The 19,414-nt window shown below is 47.0% G+C and overlaps 1 protein-coding gene across 5 annotated transcripts in view; it reads left to right on the top strand.

Moving 5' to 3' along the window:
• Nucleotides 1–17,433, top strand: part of tafa5a (TAFA chemokine like family member 5a) — a 100,145-nt gene extending 82,712 nt beyond the window's left edge. For 2 of the 5 annotated variants that reach the window (XR_009786334.1, XR_009786335.1), the window contains exons 3-5: nt 6,705–6,832; nt 12,545–12,719; nt 16,298–17,433. Coding sequence is in view for 3 of the 5 variants with exons in the window: in XM_061761517.1 (XP_061617501.1) it covers nt 12,545–12,719; nt 16,298–16,439 (317 nt within the window). In the remaining 2 variants the exon portion in view is untranslated. The remainder of the gene's footprint in view (nt 1–6,704; nt 6,833–12,544; nt 12,720–16,297) is intronic. The other 3 variants (XM_061761517.1, XM_061761518.1, XM_061761519.1) reach the window with 2 other exon arrangements.
• The last annotated feature ends 1,981 nt before the right edge of the window (nt 17,434–19,414 follow it).

The following is a 19,414-nucleotide window of genomic DNA, read 5'->3' as shown; positions in this document are numbered from 1 at the left end:
CACCATCTACACACAAGCAAAGCGTGTTGGCTGTAATGTTGTACTGAATTAGTATTTTCTTCATTTTGAACAGCCATTGTAAGATTTGTATATATTTTTTTTTTTTTTTTTTTTACCAAATCCATTATTAATATTAATTGAACAATTATTGTATACTTGAATGAAGTCAAGCGAAAGAGAGGACTAAATGGGACAGGAGATTACTCCCCAATGGAAAAACACTACAGCTTTTTGTTTCCATTCAAACTTAAGATTGTAACAAACCCCGAGTGACGTCGCGCACAAAAGTACAGCGTCGGAACCCGCCGGTGTCCTCATACACGTCAGCGGAGCCTTCAATTAGGTTCCACTCCGTCATTGTCGAATAACTTCACACAACAGGTAGATTGTACAAAAAGAGGGATGAAAACATCGCATCTCCCGTCTGCCGAATTGCAAATACGAAGGGCGGCCGTGGATATTTTGATTAGAAAATGTATTTATTGTTATTCTTATTATCGTGTTTTATGTTCTGCACTTTGTTCCAGCTGCAGTGGCTGTTAAAGTGCTATAGAAAAGAAGTTCAGTTCAAGAGTTCAAGATTTGTTTGCCGTAATTTACCGTGAACGTTTTGATTGCGACTTGTACGGAACAATGTACATAATAGATCTAGCGATATCCCAGTTTTAACGGTCCTCCGAGGGAAACGATAACGTAACGACGATGGGTTTGACACCAGAGTTTGAATTAAAACGTGATTATCGTTCATCATAATGTTCCTAGTGCTTGTTTTGTTTCATCACCGTTTTGGTCCAGATCTGGAAAAGTGGTAATTTGTTCCAATTTTTTGAGTCTTGTGTAACAAGAACGTATTGGATTTTATGTTGTAATTTTGCGGCCAGGGAGCGCATTTCCCCTCGTTGTGTTGGCCTTTCCGATGGCGCCGGTCAGGATCGTACACTCTGATTGAAATGATTATTTCCACAGTTGAATGCGTAGCGATATGTCTTGAGGGAGTGAAGCGGGTGCTGTTAAGTTGCCCGTAGATGTGCAAGGCTACATGTCGAGAGCGTAACACTCAGCGCTGACGCAGCGGCGTCTAAACGATCGCATTTCCCACCCGTATTCGTTCACGCTGACATTTCCTCCTCTGGCTCACCGAGCCTCTGGGCTCTCACGTGCGCGTGTCAACAAAACGGGGGATAGGGTTGTCGCTCAGCTGTGCGGAAATGTCAGCGCGCATCTGCGAGCGAACGATATCGGCAATACGCACACGATGAAAATAAACACACGCCTGAAGCGATGTCAGGCCACAGAAACTGGCAGTTACACACAACAAGGGTGTGGCGCATAAATAAGATGCCGGGAAACCGGTACGTCGACGGGAGCGGGAATACGGCAGCCGTGCTTAAATACGCATTATAACGCACGTGGCAGTTATTATCCCAAGGTTCTTCCAGTCCAAAGGACGGTCATTAGAGGGAAGGATGCGTTTCACAGCACGCTCGTTCTCCGTCGCCCTGTATCGGTCAATCGTGCGTCTGGGCTTTGTTTTTGCCGCGAAACGAAGTTAGCGTCTCTCTCGTTGAGCGTGAAGAAGGAATAGCGAGGGACAACTCGGAGAGCGTCGTCTTTGCCAAGCGGTCGCAGGCAAAAACTTTGGACAGTGTGACAAATCACCGCAAAAGCAAACTCTCGGAGAGCAGCGATCCCCAACCAGCGTGCCGCGGGAAATGATCTGATTTCAGTCCATCGGGACGAAAATTTACTGCAAATAGTTTGAGTTTTTTTCATCTATACCTAGTGACATAAACAACCCGCGCATCTGCTTCTAGCAACATTTGGTGTGTTTGGTGTGCCGTGAGATTTTTCTCGGCTCAATAAAGGTTGGGAATGAAATGCAAATGTTCCGCTTGAGTTGACATTCTTAACGGACCTGCAGCATCCAGATAGTCTAACAAGTTGTCTTTATGTATTTCTTGCTGAAGGAAATGGAACTTGCAGTCATTTCCAGTAATAATCGGTTTCGGTAAACAAGTAATGGCCCCGGGAACACCCATTTTTCATCGCCAAAACGATCGTCTCGGTGTGACACGATCAATGGAACCGGAGAGAAATTTGTAGAAGAAGAAGAATCACCTTTTATTGTCATGAACACGCACGCACGCACGCACACGAAATTTGTTCTCTGCATTTTGCCCATCACAGTGAACACGTACACACGTGTTAGTGGAACACACTGGAGCAGCTGAAGCGCCCATGGACATTTCGGGGTATCAGTGTCTCGCTCAAGGACACCACAGCCGCGAGTCCGGGGGATGTCGGCGGAAGGTCCAGTCGGGGTCTTGAACCTAGTTCCCCCACGGTGGCAGGCGATGATCTTAACCATTGGGCCACGGCTGAGGGGTGCATATAAATAGATTGGGCAGGGCATTGAAGTGTTCAATGAATTTGTCTACATGAATAAAATGTAAAAAAAAAAAAAAATCAAATAAAAAATAACAAACTGGTTAGAGGGGCTTAGACGTATCTAATTTAAACAAGCAGCGAAAAGTGTAAACAGTGGATACGGGCGCAGTCCAGTGTAAACCCAATGAAATCTGACTGGGGGCAAATCTAAGGTGACAGTTAACTTCAAGAAAATCAAAACAGTGAGTGAAGTTCAGGAAGAATGAAGAAGACATCCATCGGTTAGCGTCGGTGCTTCCCGCTCAGTCAGAAGCTAAGATAAAAACGAATCCATGCAAAATATTGCGGATGCTCCGTACGGTTTGTCGATGTTTATCACTTGCTAGAGCACAACCGAGTGGGAATAAATTGGCAATTTTCTAAGAATGAAAGGAGAATGATAGGAGGGAGCAGGTGCCCTTTTTATGCGGTTACGCTTGCGGTAATGCGCACTTGCTTGTATGCACCACAGGGACATTTTACCATACAGTACGATGAAGAGCCCAGGGAGGAAAATCCCGGCAGATTCATCGCACTTCAGGTGAAATGAAGACGCAACGAATTGGCTTAAAAGGTTGTTTGACTCGTCCGGGGTTGAGCAACACGGCGGCGCGTTAGTGAGGAAGAGGAGGAGGAGGCGTGCAGGAGTGAACCGATGAAGAGCGAGGAGAAGAAAACACACATACACGTACATGTGGAATCTTATTTGTATGCGCCAGCTCCAATTTAGTAGCAGGTCATCGCGGGAGGGGAATGATGAATAATGTTGATTTGCTGCTGCTGCTGCTCGATGCTAACCAATATGAGTGGAAGAAAACGCAACCTTGAAGCCATCTCTTGCATGGCTTCAACAAACATCCACGCGCAAATATAGCCTCAGGAAAGGCGCCAAAAGGCTTCATACCATGTCATAATCTGTCCTGTCCCGTCCTGTTTCAGCACAGCGGTTACTACCTCACAGTTTTGAGGTGTGGGGTTCCGATGTCAAACGTCGAGTTTACCTGCAACTATTTACTAGTACAGCGGTGCGTTGCGTTCCAAGTTGAATTAGTTCCGTCACCACGCTCGTTAACTGAAAACAATCCCCATTGAAATGAATGGAAATGCCATTAATCCCTTCCAGCCCGCGCAATTAAAAAAAAGACACAATTTTGTGTTTTTAATGAGAAAAATAGGACTCTTTCATACAGTAATGACTTAATTGTATTAAATGAAAATGGAGAGGCTGAAAAGTTCTGATATAGTATTGGAATATTAGTGGTTCTTGGCAGATGATAAAGAACGTACGCCTATGAGGATTATGTTTGTGTACATGTTTTGTTCCACTGTTTGTATTGAAATATCCTTTGTTTAAAGTGTTACAACACCACGACACCGACGCGATTCGTTAGCCCGTCTATGGAGTTTGCGTGGTTTGTTAGCATGAAGCTAAACTGAATTCAATAAGGTTGTTTTGTGGTTGTTTTAAATGCACAATGTGTTACTCCCTTTGTCGTAATAAAAAGCTAGAAGGCTCTCGAACCGTCGTTAAGATGCATCCGACGCCCTGCCGACGGCGTTTACCTGCTCGGGTTGCATCCAATCCGTGAGCTTGATAATTATCGAAACGCTTCATCTCGGAGCGGCGCGGCGCATTCGTCGCGCGAGATCTGATCTGTCGAGTGGGCTCGCGCTATCTTCGCCCCCTCGCCCGCGGCCCATCTTTCGCCGTCTCGACACGGGATTACAAAGAATCTATTAGGCCGAGATGCCGGCTGTTGACACGAGTGTGATCGACCATCAGGTGGGGAGATAAGTGCCCCACGGAGGCTTTAATAATGTTCTCGGCACTGAGGAAATCTTGTTTTAAACACCAAGCACGCACGCGCGCTTAACAGATTCTACGCGTACCAAACAGTTTCCACGGGATATCGGTTAAAGCGACGGGATGTAAAAATGTGACGACTTTGGATCGCACAGAGCATCGGTTCTCAAATCGGGGTCGGCGAAACAATTTGGACAAGGGCTAAATATCGAATTGAATTCAACTGAATTTGGTTCCGTTCCTTTTTATGAAACAGGCCGTGAACATTTAGGTCGGAAATATACACGATTCCCACAGAATGTAGTATGGATTAGGAAATTGTAATAAAATATAAGCGTCATCGGTCACGGATTACTGCGTCACCTACTGTTCTGGAAAGATTTTGAATTCCGGCGGACCGGCCTGCACATCAGCGCCAACAATCTTGTGGATTTGTGTCGACCACAGCGGCTTGAAATAAAACTACATGTTATTTGAAGAGGAAAAACAAGAAAACAATTATTACTGATGAACATTTTTTTTCCCCATTTTTTCACCTTTTTTGCCATTTTTTTCCCCCTCAATTTTACACTTCACAGTGAAGGCGTATTCGCATCAGCCACCGGGCTCGCCGCCGGTGATCTACACGCGACGTAACGACAGCAGCTCGAGGTGCCCTCAGCGAGCAAATTTATAGATACGGACGCAAAGATGTCTCCCGCGTGTTTACGAGGGCGCCGGCACCCCGCGAATGCCGCGACAGAAAACGACATACTGCTTCTTCCCTTTGAATTCATTCAGGTGTTCGCCGTCATCCGTCAGAGTCCTGTTTTGCATAATCTAAGGCAGACTACACGTCTGTTTTCATCCCTCATTTTCTTCCGATCTTTTGCGCGAATGCCGAAGAGCAGTTGTACTCCTTCCACATTTGTCCACTGATTTAAACAAATCCAATGTCATACCCCAAATTCCCAAATGATCGCAACAAAACGACCAAACTGTGAAGTAATTGACGTATTTGTGTCATTATTTGGAAAGCCATTGCAACTTTGTATCACATTCCACATTTGAACAATCCCACAGCATTTCAGTTCAGCTTGAGCTCTCGAGCATTCACACACAATTTCACATGGCATTCTCCCGTTACTTATGTTTTGTCATTACATGTGGGCGTAGCCATGGCAACCCCCTGGCTTTTGCTGGCCATTCAGAGTGAGAAGACATAACCGCCCAGCTGGACAGTGGCGTTAGTTGGCACCCGCGGCGCTCAACGGATCGATCTTTTTTTTTTCCAAATGATTCAAACTGCTCTTCCGTGTTAGTGTGCCACAGCGAATCAGTCTTCGCACTTGATTTTTTTTTTTCAGCACCTTTAAAGTTCCCAAAACAACCAATCGGTATCCACAAGGAAGGCGACTCTTGTTCCAATTTCCTTTGTATCTGTGTATCATTTTTTTCTCCATAAACAATAATTACACATGGAGATGTTTATTTTGAGCTATTGAGAAATGATGTTTTTGTTCTTGTAGTTTCTGCTTCTTTCTGATGCTTTGCGAATGTTTGGAATAGACTTTTTTGGAGGGTTTTAGGGTGTTCCTGTGTCGGTACGACAACGTTTTGAATTGGGGATGAATGTTAAACGATATCAATACGTCTCGCAAAAAGTAGCGTTGAGGTTTCGTCGGATTTGAAACGATGGAATTAAAGACGTAATATTTTAATTCTGGGCAAAATATGCCTGTCCTTTGTCTGGCAATATATTTCTTCTTCTGTATTGAGATTTTATAATGGGTTCTATAGTTTTAAGACATAGCCAGTACTCGTTTTGCAAATTCCCGCCAAGTCAAATGTTTCTGTCGGCGGATAATTGTGCTTCTATGAAGTAATATATTTCACATTTGATCACTTTGTTGTTTCAGCCTAGATTTTTGCAGTGTACAGTCTATTACCACAAGAACTGATACAAATGACTATTTTGACTAAAGCAAGACTCACGATAGTAAGTCCTGAGGCAACACACTGCACATGGCACAATTGTGAAAAACGAAACGGTTGTTTTAGTGCAAAAAGCCGAATTACATTTGCGTTTATGCGCTCGCGTACCCGTCCGATCCCGGCTCCTCTCCGTCTGTCCCATCGGCGCCACCTCGTCCCCATCCGTCACCGTCGGGCCCTCGTTTCGTATCTTCGCTTCATCGCTCGTCATCTGCCCCCATCACTCATCTCCCCTCCAATCATCACCCCGTCTGGCGCCGCCATTTTTTGTCACTCCATTTACAGCGGTATGTGTATTTCAAAATATTTTCCCCCTACCTAGCGCTTCCCATCATTTTTCCATCGTGCTCAACCCCTGCGCAGCCTTCCGCCATTCTCTCCGCGCTAATCTTTACATCCAGCTATCTCGGTGGTTTTTCTTCATCTGTTTACCTCGCTGAGCCAACAGCACCCCGCCCCCGCCCCCGACCCCTAATCGTTCTCTCCATCTTCTCCGCAGCCGCCATTGTCCGGAAAAAGCAGTGGTGCGAGATGGTGCCGTGTTTGGAGGACGAAGGCTGCGACCTGTTAGTCAATAAATCCGGCTGGACTTGTACGCAGCCCGGAGGCCGAGTCAAGACGACCACGGTGAGTTCAGGCTCTCCCGTCTTCCAGCCGGGCGATACGACCTTAAAATAAAATCCCAGATGTTTTTTCAAGAAAAATTTGAATCCCTTTTTTAAACAGTTTTTCCCCTTTGCTAAAAACAAGCTTTTTCTTTTGTTCTTTTTATTACGCATGTACTTGTAAAAGATTTTCTGCGTCTGTTTTTTTTCTTAGCGGGAATAAAATGGACTAGTGGCTTTTTTGAAAAGTGGGAAAAGTGGTAAATATAGCCGTCGTGCGGCTAAGTTGGCAACACTGACTGGTTTTGTAAATGAGGTCCTCTATGAATGAATGGATTTACGTTGAAATAAATCACAATGAAATCCCAGACACTCAGGTCCGCCCTCAGAATTGGATGGCATCCTGTACAAGAGCATGTCTGCAAAAGCTGACGAATTAACTCATTGTCACCATTTCAAGTGGACACGGGAGTACGCGACGCTGTGATCTTTCTTCTTGTATTTCTCCCTTCATGGGTTCTTCCCATACAACCTCGCAGTCAAAACACACCAACAATTGCAGTGAAGTCTGACAACAATTAGGGCTTGGGTTTGTCAGAATTTGAGGCCATTTGGTTTGTCGCCTTGTAGCTCGGCTTACTAAACGCTCCAATGATCTTCATCTCGGTGCCGCGCAGGCAGCACATGTAATTTTCTTTGGGTGCCGAAATCACGCGACTACCTCCCGCGGCTGGAAATGATTTAAACGGAACAACGATAGTCCGCGCGACGACGCGGGGTAGGTACCCTTCGGAAATGAGAAGCGAACGGTGTGAGTAATGCGTACACGTGTCGCGGTTGTCCTTATTTGGAAAATATGGGAAATTCACACGACCGTACGGATAAGAAATAACGTAGCTGTCACCTGCGTCCTTTTCAAACTCGAACGATAGTGTGTTACCAAATTTGGATCGTGGGAACTATCCATCCATCCATTATCTGAGCCGCTTCTCCTCACTGGCAGGACACGGGGTACACCCTGAACTGGTTGCCAACCAATCGCAGGGCACATAGAAACAAAACAACCATTCGCACTCACAGTCACGCCTACGGGCAATTTAGAGTCTCCAACATGCAAACTCCACACAGGCGGGGACGGGGATCGAACCCCGCACCTCAGAACTGTGAGGCGGACGCTCTAACCAGTCGGCCACCGTGCCGTCTTAGGAACTACTAAACAGATATGTATTTCCAGCAGGTCATTTTATGGACAATGTCACTTTTTAGCCCCGACCGTGAGTCGAAACGACGCTTCGGTAAGCATCGTTTGGACTCAGCGGTCTCTGTCTAGCGTCGTCCTCCTAATCAAACAACCGCAAAATATGCAGATTCACACCGCTGCAGCGTGTGAGCCACTAAAAGCACCCACCCCCCACTTGAAGTGCCATGTATTCATATTGTCATTAATAAGCATTAAAAACGGGGGAGGCATTTCATAGAGGCAAAATTGCTTGTATTTGTTATCGCCGCCTTTCCTCGCTTCACCCACGCGTCCTCCTCGCGTTGTTCTTTCACGAGAGACGTAAAGACTCTTCCCAAACATCAGCGCGGCTCTCGCACACACGGACACGACCCCGGCCGGCTTATCTGCGAATGTCAACGGGCGAAGGCCGAGGCCCGCCGGGACATCATTAAAGCATCTGTCATAATTTAGTCATCGGCCGACTCACTCGTTTACGCCTCACCGCCGAAAGACGAAGGCGCACATCAGTTAGCTCCTAGCGTGAGCCTCGACACGCATCCGAATACGCGCGCTCGCGGTCTACGCGGGCTCAGAAGCGACACGCGCCTGCGTCCGTTTGTTATATATTATATTTGCAGCTTTTGCGAGTACGCAAACGCAACCGTCGGCGCGCGTTTCGAAGTTAACGTTTCGGAACACCCGTTCGTTTCACATCCCGCTCGAGGACGGACGGCCTCACGGCCTCATCTGTCCCGGTCAGCCCGCACGTTTAAGCAGATTCTGTCAGAGACGCATGTCGAGCGAATATCCGAGGTAGCCTCACACAAAGAAGGTATCGGTTTGGACTACAGGCCGAGCCTCCGCTTCTCACGATATCCCCAAACACGCATCCGTCCGTTATTTATGATATATTTCAAAATAATACTAACAATAATAAGGCGTCGTCAATGTCTCTTGTCTCTTTTGGCTTTTCACCGCAGGTTTGGATTCCTGTAGAGCAAACAGCTCCGAAACGACCGTAGGCGTGAATGCGCAGTAGGTGAATAATGGCTATCTGTAAGCGTCAGCCCTGTGATTGACGCGGACAGGCTCCAGCGCCCGGTGACCCAGAGCTACCGCTCATCTGCGGTGTAGAAAGCGGACGAAAGGAACACAATGTATCCATCCCAAAATACCAAATAAAAGGCCATCACAGTTTGTAAGTTTCAGGAAAAAAACACCCACCACCATGTTTTCTTCTGACTCTTTGACAGAATAACATTCCCAAAAAAAAAAAAGGGTTTACTCAATTAAAAAAAAAAATGCCTTCTTCCCCGAGGCTTTTTGGAGTATAAGCCCACACTGCCCCTATACCCGGATATCGCCAGAGGACGTCGGCGGCTCGCGCACAGTCCAGCGAGCATGTCCGACCTGTCCGTCAGGTGTTTGCGTGAAAACATCGGCGCAGACAAGCAGGCTCATCCCCGGGGGGGTCGGGGGGGGGGGGGGACGTATGACCAAGCCAAGTCAATCTGACTCAGCCCTACAAAGCCCATAAAGGGCTATTTTGGACAAATGTCAGGAAGCAGTTTGCGTGAAGTTGTTTGTTTTTGTTCAGAGAGGCCCGTCGGCCCGCCGCGTTTCAACGTATTCCCACGTCCCCCCTGAACACAAACACCGGCACTCATCCAGACGCTACCGTTCCGTTGAAAAATAGCTTCCACGCGCTTGCACGTCACGGTCTTCTCCCCCCATCCTTCCCCCACTCATTTATCTCAGACGCTCGTACGAGGTTACTTTCGCCGGTGAGGCCCCTCTACAGGCGGAAAGGACAAATGTCAAACAGAGGCGGCGTCGATTGCAGTCTCATTGAAAACGGAACCGTTTCAGTGAACAGTGAAGCAACATTAGGCTGCGAGTAACAGCTTGAAAATCATCACCGGCGGCGCGGTACGTACGAAAACGAGTCGACTCGTGGAGGTTCTGACCGCGCCTTTGTCGCTTCCTTCAGCTCGGAACGAGTCGGACAACCGACAGACTTTTGAGACTCCATCTCCCAGTGCGACGCGGAACGTTCGGCGCAGTAGGTAGACGGCTGGTCTAAAACGATGATGGCGAATGTGATCGGGGCAGGGTTAGGAAGAAAGAAAATCAATGCATTGAACGCATTACAGTATTATTATGATCATCATCGTCATAAAAAAAGTGAAAATCTGCCAAAAGTGAGGAAAGTGTTGCATAAAGGTAAAAAAAAACAATGGAGATTCAATTCCGTGAAAGTGAAGTGGATATAAATGTAGCAAATAAGGAAAAACTGTTTCCGGTATTTTCTAATTGTATTTTACGATTGTTCCGTGCTCGTTTTGGTATTTCAAAAAAACAAAACGTTCCAAAAAGTGTCGGTGTCTGTCGGGGGACTGGAATGCATTGCACTAATGGCATTTCCAGATTCCAGTTACGAACACGGTCATCGATGGAATGAAGCTCGGTCAAAGTCCAGGAACCGCGATATATTTTTCTTTGTAAACCTCTGTCGCGAGCGTCAGATAGTAGCAACTAATAGCGGCCAATCTGTCCAATACCCCATTTTTTATTTTACCGAGCATCGTTGAGCGCTGCCGGTTTCACAAAGAACACAACTCGCGTGTTGACGGATGGAGAAGTAGCCGTGAAATCAAATCAAGTCAAATAACGATAGTAATGGTAATAAGAAATTATTTTCATCTCTCCGGGGAGGGGAACAATGTTCCACGCGTCTTTCGGTGGAAACAAATCAGCACAAGATAATCATACAGGAAGAGGTTGTTTTCCGCACATAGAATCTTACCTGTACTTAAGACCACCGACTGCAGCCGTATAAGCGGCTTTGAAAATGTTGGTTACTATTTTTACTAAAGGTTGTTTGCAAAAGACAATTTGCCGGCAGGCCGCCCGCCCGCTTTGAGGATATTTACGCCGTCAGACTAACCGTAGCGGTTTGGAGAGCCCTTTCTCCGTCATCTGCATCTCAGTGTATCTGTGGAAACAGCTGAAGTCGGTCCCGATGGAATCCCTCCACGCTCCCCTTCGGCAGAGGTTCCGGGTCAGTACCAGATTCTGTAATTGATCCCTCTGGGCATTCCAGGCACATCCAAACAGCGCGTTGAACAGAATCACCACTGAGAAGAGAGCTGCTCGGCCACCCCGGAGACACGCGGAGAGACGGGAAGACGAAGACCCCCTTACCGCTAAACATTCATTCTGTTTCTCGCTTGCTTTTAGAGGGAGCCAAGTCAGCACACCGATGTTAGCGTTAGTAAGGGCACAAAGAATCCAAAAAAGCAGTGGCTCCTCACGTTCTTCAGAGAGAAAGCGTTGGGGATGAATGTACTAAACGGGGAGTACCGCTCGAGTAGAGCTAGCGTTTCCAACCCGCATCGCCGACAAGGGTGCGTCGGGGCCATTAAAATTGGATCAAAACAGATGGCCGATTTCATAAAGCGGGAAGCGACAGACGGCTCGAGGCGGTTTTTAGTCCGACGAGCGGACGGCCGCCAATGAACGCAAAGCCGACGAACCGTTCCAATCGTCGTCGCACGTGTAGCGTGTTATTTTTTCTTTTTGTCTTTTATTTTTTTGCTTGTAGCGTGACAAAAATTTGAGCGTAACATCACGCATCTAGCACGTACACGGTCACGAAACCCGTGTTACGTAAAAGTATTCGGTCGTTAAATGATCAATCGCGAGCAAAGCAAGTTCACACGAAGCTCGTCGATACTATGACTTTACCGTGACGGAATACAGGCAGCTCGTAACGCCAAAGTCGCATACGTGCGCTAGCGGAAGCGCCGAGAGAGAAGCAGAAGCTTACTTTCAGTTTCCTTTTTGACCGCAAGAACCGACCGACGAAAGAAGACGTCTGAAATGCCGGTGAAAAAAGGCGATCGATGAATAAAACCTCAAACGGCAACAGAGATGCCACCGGATGGCAGAAGCGAACATCGTCCAGTCCGTGTGAGTATAGGAGGGACGGATGAAGCGGGATATGGTACTCGCGTCCGTTATCTTTGATTTCCAAACCTCGCACGTCGCCATTGTCTTTTTTTCCAGCTCGTCAAAAACGTAATAACAAAATTCAAATGATAGCTGTCTCCGCGACGCTCGCTTCACGCCGGGATCCCACACCACCCAAAGTGAACGGAAACCAAATCAGTGTTTTGGTCTCTTCTGAGTTAGTTAGTTGTTTAATTCCCTCCCTCCCTTTTCTAAGCACAATAACTCCCATAACTGTTTTTATCAAACGTGACACTCGGATAAGCCGGTCTAATAATACAGCTACGCGGTCGGAGAAAAAGAACAACACAACGGCGATTCCATTTGTGGTTATTTGATCAACTTTCCGGCTTCCGAGTTTGACTCCCCCACGTCTATACCGCGTTTCATTCGCGAACGAGAAACAGGAAGCGGCGGCGGCGATAGCGCGACTGCGGTCAAATGTAGACTAAGCAAAGCGAGCACGTCCTCATCCGTGCCTCTGCCCTCTCTTCCCCCCAGGCTCTATGACGCGACAAGACTCTCCCCCCACACCCCGGCGCTACGGAGAGCACCGACGACCCCCTCGACAGGCACCCGGACACGACCCGCCGCCACCGAACCGCCGCTATCACGAGCCCGCCCTTTTCCCCGGAAGCACTCCACCCTGCGCCGCGGTCCTCGCGGAGAGAGAAAGGTGATCCCTCATCACGTCCCTCAAGAAAGCGTGGGCTATTCTCGGTCGAGGGTAACGGCCGTACCGTCGAATGGAAGCAATGCGTCTAAAATGCCTGGAAACATTCCAATGGAGTTTTTCACATAATTCCCCAATTGCAGACGAGGGACACGATCGCGCAAGCGCAAGAATCCAGATATAATTGAAACAACCCTTATTTGGCTTCATGTTTTTTTTTTGTAGGATTTAGCCCAATACCGCAAATCCACACGCACGACAATACAAGACGGCTCCATCTGCGCGTTTCCAGCTTTTCTCCGCTTTCGCTCGGCAAGCCGTAAGCCTCGCGAGTAGGAAAGGAACGAGGCGCCGGACGGCGGCTGACGTTAACGCACCGTTCCCGGTCACCGGGACGGCGGAGTAGCCACGCGGACGTTTTGAATTTACAGCGGAATAAAAAGGATTAGGACCGAGTCACAAAGGCGCCAGTTCTCGTCGAGCTTGGGAAAAGCAGGTTCCTCTACCAGGCCCTTTTACGATACGCTTTGGAGAGAAAATCCGATCCCGCCGTTTTGTAGCTCATAGGCACGTCGGCACGAATTTGCTTTCGGTCCCAGCCGGAGAGCGACTGCATACGTAGTACGAATAGAGTTGTCTTTCGAGCCAACGGACGTGTCCGTGTTCAGGTTCAGTCCAGCGCACAAGCGAAGCGTATCCTACGGTAGACTCGAGACGGGAAGACACAGAATTTTACTCTGTTTTACTCCTCCTCGGACGAATATCGATACGTATCGAGCGGAACGCCCAGGAGCGAGCGCGCGCAAATTAGACATAAACGCGCACGCATAATATAAGTTCAGCCGCAGCCATCGCTCTCGGCGTTCGCTTCGAGTTTGTCCACGGGACTTACCAAGCTCTCCAAATTGAACTTCTCTCGCAAAGCTGTGAGCTGGATTGAATCATATCTGCATGACCGAACACAATCTGTATCAGTTAACAACTGCAGATCAGAGTCTCTTAGGCTAACCTCTGGAGTCCCTCAGGGATCAATATTGGGCCCCCTTTTATTTAGTCTTTATATCAACGATTTGCCCACCGTTTGCTCTGAAGCAGAGTGCGTAATGTATGCAGACGACACAGTTTTCTTTGTTCATGGTCGCTCCAAAGATACTGTTGCTGCTAAACTCACTAATACAATGTCCTGTGTCACAACTTGGTTGCAGGAGTGCTGTCTACAGCTAAACGTTTCTGAAACTGTAGGCATGTATTTCAGTAAAACAAATAGAGTATCACCTGACCCCGACATACTTGTTAATGGAGAAAAAATGCAAATTGTCAGCCAATACAAATATCTTGGGTTAATAATAGATTCACAGCTTTCCTTTAAAGCCCATATTGACAAATTGTGTAAAAATGTCAAATGAAACCTCGCAAATTTTCGTGCAATTGGGAATGAAATGTGAACTGAAGCTGCAAAAATGTACCTGCATTGGATGATTCTTAGTCACTTTAACTATTGCATAACGAGTTGGTCCCAGGCTGGTCAGAATGCCAAAAAACAAGTAATTAAAGTGATGGATAAAAAACCCAGGCACTATCATCACTGTGCAATTTCCAAAAAATACAGTCTTTTAAACTGTATTATATAATTAATATTTGCAGATTTCAATTTGATTTCTAAAGTACTGCATGATTTGGCCCCAGCTCCTCTGGCTGAGTTCATCAGCCAAAGAAACAGCTCTGAGCGTGTCACTGGAGGCTCTGTCAGAGGTGACTGTCTCATTCCTCTGCGCAGGAGCACTTTCAGTAAGTCAGCCTGGTCAGTGAGGAGCGCTGGTGAGTGGAACTCAGTACCTGAGGAGGTTCAACTGCTTACAACATACAAGGCCTTCACCAAAAAACTGAAAATGTGGCTAGTTAACACCTATAGCTGCCAACACTAAAAGACAAGTATGTTATGTTGTGTTTTTGTTATGGTCCAAAAAATTATGGTTTTATTCTATCTTAATAGTATAGTTTGATTATGTATCCTGTATTATATTGTCGTTTTTACATCATGGCCAGGGGACTACAGATGAAAAGTAGCCTTTTGGCTAATTCTGGCTTTTTTAACCATGTGTACTTCATGTGTTTTATGAAATGGCATTGTCCCCTTTTAAAAATAAACTGATAAACTTCATCTTCCGAGGTAGTAACCACCTCGGGCCTTGGAATTTGATTGATAGGGCAAATTCATCCGATTTTCATCTGAGATCGGTCGGTCTTTTAATAGAAGACTTGCATTTCCCCCAGATGAGATTTGCGTGCGAGGGAGATTTACGGGAGGCTGTTTGCCACAACGCGGGCGAGTAAGAGAGAGAAAGGAGCATCGAGGGAATCTTAAGAAAACGACGACGGTCGACCGCGTCGTCTAAGTGTGGTAGTTTAGGGAAAAGAAGACCGTTTCATCGCGAGGCATTCGCATTCCATTTCAGCCCGGCATCTTGGACCGCATTTATAGGATTTCCCAGTAGGGTGCAGCGTTATCGTACACGACAATATTGTACCGATATCGGCTCCAGTAATCCCCGGCACGGCTTTAATGAATAGTTTGAAGTCTTAATGACTCCCAGATCCGTTTCATTTCATTTCAAAGTAATATTCCAACGTTCCCCTTCAAAGTAACGATGATTTGAATGGAACTTGCGCTTAACCACTGGGACTAAAGTTACGCGGTGTCAAGGGTTTTGCACCCAAACAGGAAGTCGCGTCATAAAAGGAGAGGACAGAGACGAACCGAACAATTTTACTCATCGTTAACTGTACGCTATTTCTCCTTCTCATGCGAAAATAGTAGATACCGTATTTTCGTGACGATAAGGCATGCATGGACGCTAAAAGCGTATGTTTTTAAAAAGCCAGCGGGAGCAAAAGTGAGTTGGGTTGTACTTTATTGAAGTATTTAACAATGTGCTCATTGTTTTTTTGATCCATCCTCATCCACAAATCCATCAAAGTCGTCATCTTCCGTCTCCGAAATGAACAGCTGGGCAAGTTCTCCATCAAACACGCCGGGTTCCCTCTCGTCATTGTCGGAGTCAGTCTCGTTGACGTGGGCGGGGGGGGCCGTTCAGCAACGACGCCGGCGTTTTCCTGCTCCCTTCACTCGCGAACCGTGGATTCGTGGATCTGGAATTCTCCGGCGGCTGCTGGATTCCCACGTTCCTCCGCGTAACCGATAGCTTGAAGTTTAAACTGCTTCGTAAGCGTGTGTCTCCGTAGGCGCCATTGCCAATCGCAAGGCACATATAAACAAACAACCGTTCGCACTCACATTCACATTTACGGGCAATTTGGAGTCTTCAATTAACCTACCTACCGCGCGTGTGGCAGGAAAGCGGCCCGGGTTCTCAGAACCGCGAGGCGGACGCGCTAACCGGTCGACTACCGCGCCGCCGACGTAAAACAGCGGGCAAAAACAGTATACACGAAACCCAGTTTACGGTATGGTATTTTCGCATCGTACAGCGAAGTACATTGAAAGATCTGGCCAAGTTAATAGATTCGTGAGAGGAATAACGCGATCTCACGTTTGTTGTGTTGTTTGTCCTTCATCTCAGGTCTCCTAACACCATGACAGCACCAGAGAGGGAGTGTTTGTGGGACACCTCCCCCCCCCCCCCCCCCAATCTCTCCAGGACATCGGGTAAACCACTCGCAGTCAAATACTGTTCCCTGCCAGCGACTCCACAGGATTTGTGACTTCTCCCACCCGGTGCGTGTCGTCGGGTCAACAGGGTCGCCCGCTCTCCGCTTCCGCCCGCTCCGTCCAATTAGCAGCTTTTGCCCGTCGCCGTCCCGTCGGAAGCCCTCGGAATCGCTTTAACTAAAGGTGTGAGTTCCCTGCATTTTTTCACCATTGTAGAACATCAGCGGGGCGCTAGGATCCTTTGGAGAAGCGAACGCTCTCCGCTACGAATAGGCCTTCTGTCGGAGCGAACCTCCCATATTTTTACAGACCAAAGATGAAAAGAACAAAGGCGCGGGGACCGACCGACCGAGCGGGCAGTCGCCGCCGGCGTCCCCGCCGAGAGACCCGCGAACACTTTGCGTCGGCCGGCGGACGCACGGATCAAAGGAGTACTTTTGACCATTTCCTGACTTTTTTTTTTTTTTTTTTTTTTTTTCCCCCGTCAGACTGAGTCCAACACTGTACTTTGAAACTGGATATTTGGGTACTACGTGCATATAAGTACGTACGAAGGGGGGGAGAAAAGAAAAAGACGTGACGATCGAGACAGCTGTCGTGTTGGCGAAAGAAGAAAGTTGTGTGTGTAGGGGTGAGGGTGGGGGGGGGGGGGGGTGAGCTTACGAAAAAACGGCGTGAGAAAATGTCATTAAATGTATTTTGAAAGGCCCTAAAAGTTATATATTTAACAGTTTTTCTATGTTGTACCTTTGTAGAGGAGCTTATTGGAGTCGTGGTCTCAATGACAATTAGGATGTGAACAAACGCCGTCGTCGACGTTACCGCCGGCGCTCGTAGTTTGGGATTTTTCAGTTCGCGCCTCGCTAGCTGCTTTCTTTTCACGCTCATTTCCACATCGCTGTCAGGCAAAAAAGAATCCTGAGGACTGACCTTGTCGCCAACTTAACATTGTAAATGTATAGTAGTCAGCGGAAGCCATTGAAGACTGCTAATTTGCTATGATATTGTATTGTACACAATGTGGAATACTGACTCATTTCCTCTGGATGTCTTTTGATGTCTTAATTTATTTCCGCGTTCGCGTCGGTCCGCGCGGCGGTCGGGCGGCTCCGCCGGGGAGAGAGCGGCAGAGATATTACGCTCGTTGACATAAAGCATAAAGTCCTTTTTTTTTGAATGGTGAAATATTTGAAGAATACATGAAATCCAATGAAAGAAATATCATTTGAAAATGTAGGTGGTGTTCAATCTATATGATCTCTAACAGGAAAAAAAATCAACAGGTGTCCCCCAGGGTAATGAAGCTCATCTATTTTTCCAAAACATATAGCTTGTATTTGCTACGCAAGAACTTCTGCACGCGGTTAGCTCGCTAGCTAGCTATACCAACATCTCCAAAACGCATCTCCCTTTCGGATAATCAGCCGGCGCGGCCGCTTTAGAGCGCCCCGTCGTGGGCCGTGAGCGCCCGCGTGTCACGGACGGAGCCAGACGAGCGAGGAAGCCGGGGAAAAGGTCTGACGTGACAGGCGGAGCACTTCGGAGCGCCTCATTAGCGCCAGCCGGTCGCCGGAGCCTTTAAGCGGATGAGTTTACGTGGTTGAAACAAGAAAGACGTGAGACAAAGTAGCGTCCGTTTTTGCCGGTTGCAATAGCGGCGTTCAGCGGACACGGCCACAGCGTTTGAGAGCGGATAATGTCATTGGATTGTTTTTTTGGGAAATTTTCATTTTTGGCAAGGTTGTTCACAACACTCTGCAGATATCAGTGGTAAATATGAGGAAATTCCTAAAAGGTTATACAAGCCTTGTTCATTCTTCATGAATCAGAAAGCGAAAGGTTGCTTTCATGTAGTTGTACACTAGGTCATTATTCTTGGATACTGTTGTGTTTTTCCATCCAGTGTCCGAGTATGAAAGCAGAAGACAAACAATCTATGCACTCAGTCATACTATATGACCATTCATTTTTAAATAAGGCGCGCGTTACCTGGAGCTTCCTTTATTTGCGACAGACAGCACGCATTCCGGCACACGTTTTACTGTAAAGAAGAAAGATCCCCACGGAGCTTAAGTCGGCGGCGCTATTGTAAATAAGTGCTATTTTTGCGTTGATTTGAATCACACGAGTAGACCTTTGAATTGTTTTTCGCCATCCAGCAGGTTCTCGCTTTGAGCGACTAATTCCTATTTTGCACCGGGAGTCTTTGCTTACAGTATAAATCCGATTGAGCGGATCGCTAAATAATACGGCCAACGCAGGTGCCCGTGTAAGGATGCTCCTCCCACCTGCTATTGAAATAGTTGCAATAATCCGCCACGGTTAGAGGAACAAAATCATTTGTTGTGTTTTCATGTGTTGTTTATTTGCATTTGTTTTTCTTGACCAACAGGTTAAAGGTTGCTAAAGTTGACAAAACCACATGCTGAGTCACATGGAATGTTTGTACCATCTTTCTTAAATATGTGTATTTTGGAAAAAAGGTACATGTTCACACACACACACACAAATGGTAGGCATACTTGAAGAGTTTTGGGATTAAATGCACAATTATGTTGCGGAAATGTAAATTGTCCAACTAAATGAGACAGACCAAATGAAGAGATTTGCATATTTACGTGTTCTGGGTTTTTAACGAGGACGTGCATTTCTTCCAGATTATCGTGCACTAGATTGAAATTTTGTATAGGTTAGATCGGTCAAAGGGTTCACATCGAAGTCGTCTATGAATCTATTTTCTACACTCAATAGGGTTCAGGCAAACGTTGTAGTGGTTGCAAGGGTAGTGAAGTAGTCCCACTAACTTTTAAGAAAGACCGCTGAATAACGAATTGGCGTATGACACGATGCGGATTTGGTATATTTAGTTTGACTTGATTTATTCACCGATCCATTTCTTTTTCCACTTATCCGACGTGGGGTCGCGGGGGCAGCGGCTTAAGCAGGGGAGGCCAGACTTCCCTCTACCCGGCCACCTGGCCCGGCTCAAATCGGCGGGGGTTCGGGGATCGCCGCCGCGACAGGCACC

The sequence above is a fragment of the Phyllopteryx taeniolatus genome, chromosome 22 (assembly GCF_024500385.1).
Source record: "Phyllopteryx taeniolatus isolate TA_2022b chromosome 22, UOR_Ptae_1.2, whole genome shotgun sequence".
Lineage (NCBI taxonomy): Eukaryota > Metazoa > Chordata > Actinopteri > Syngnathiformes > Syngnathidae > Phyllopteryx > Phyllopteryx taeniolatus.
The sequence above is the reverse complement of the archived record's forward strand: the minus strand, read 5'-3'. Positions and strand labels throughout refer to the sequence as shown.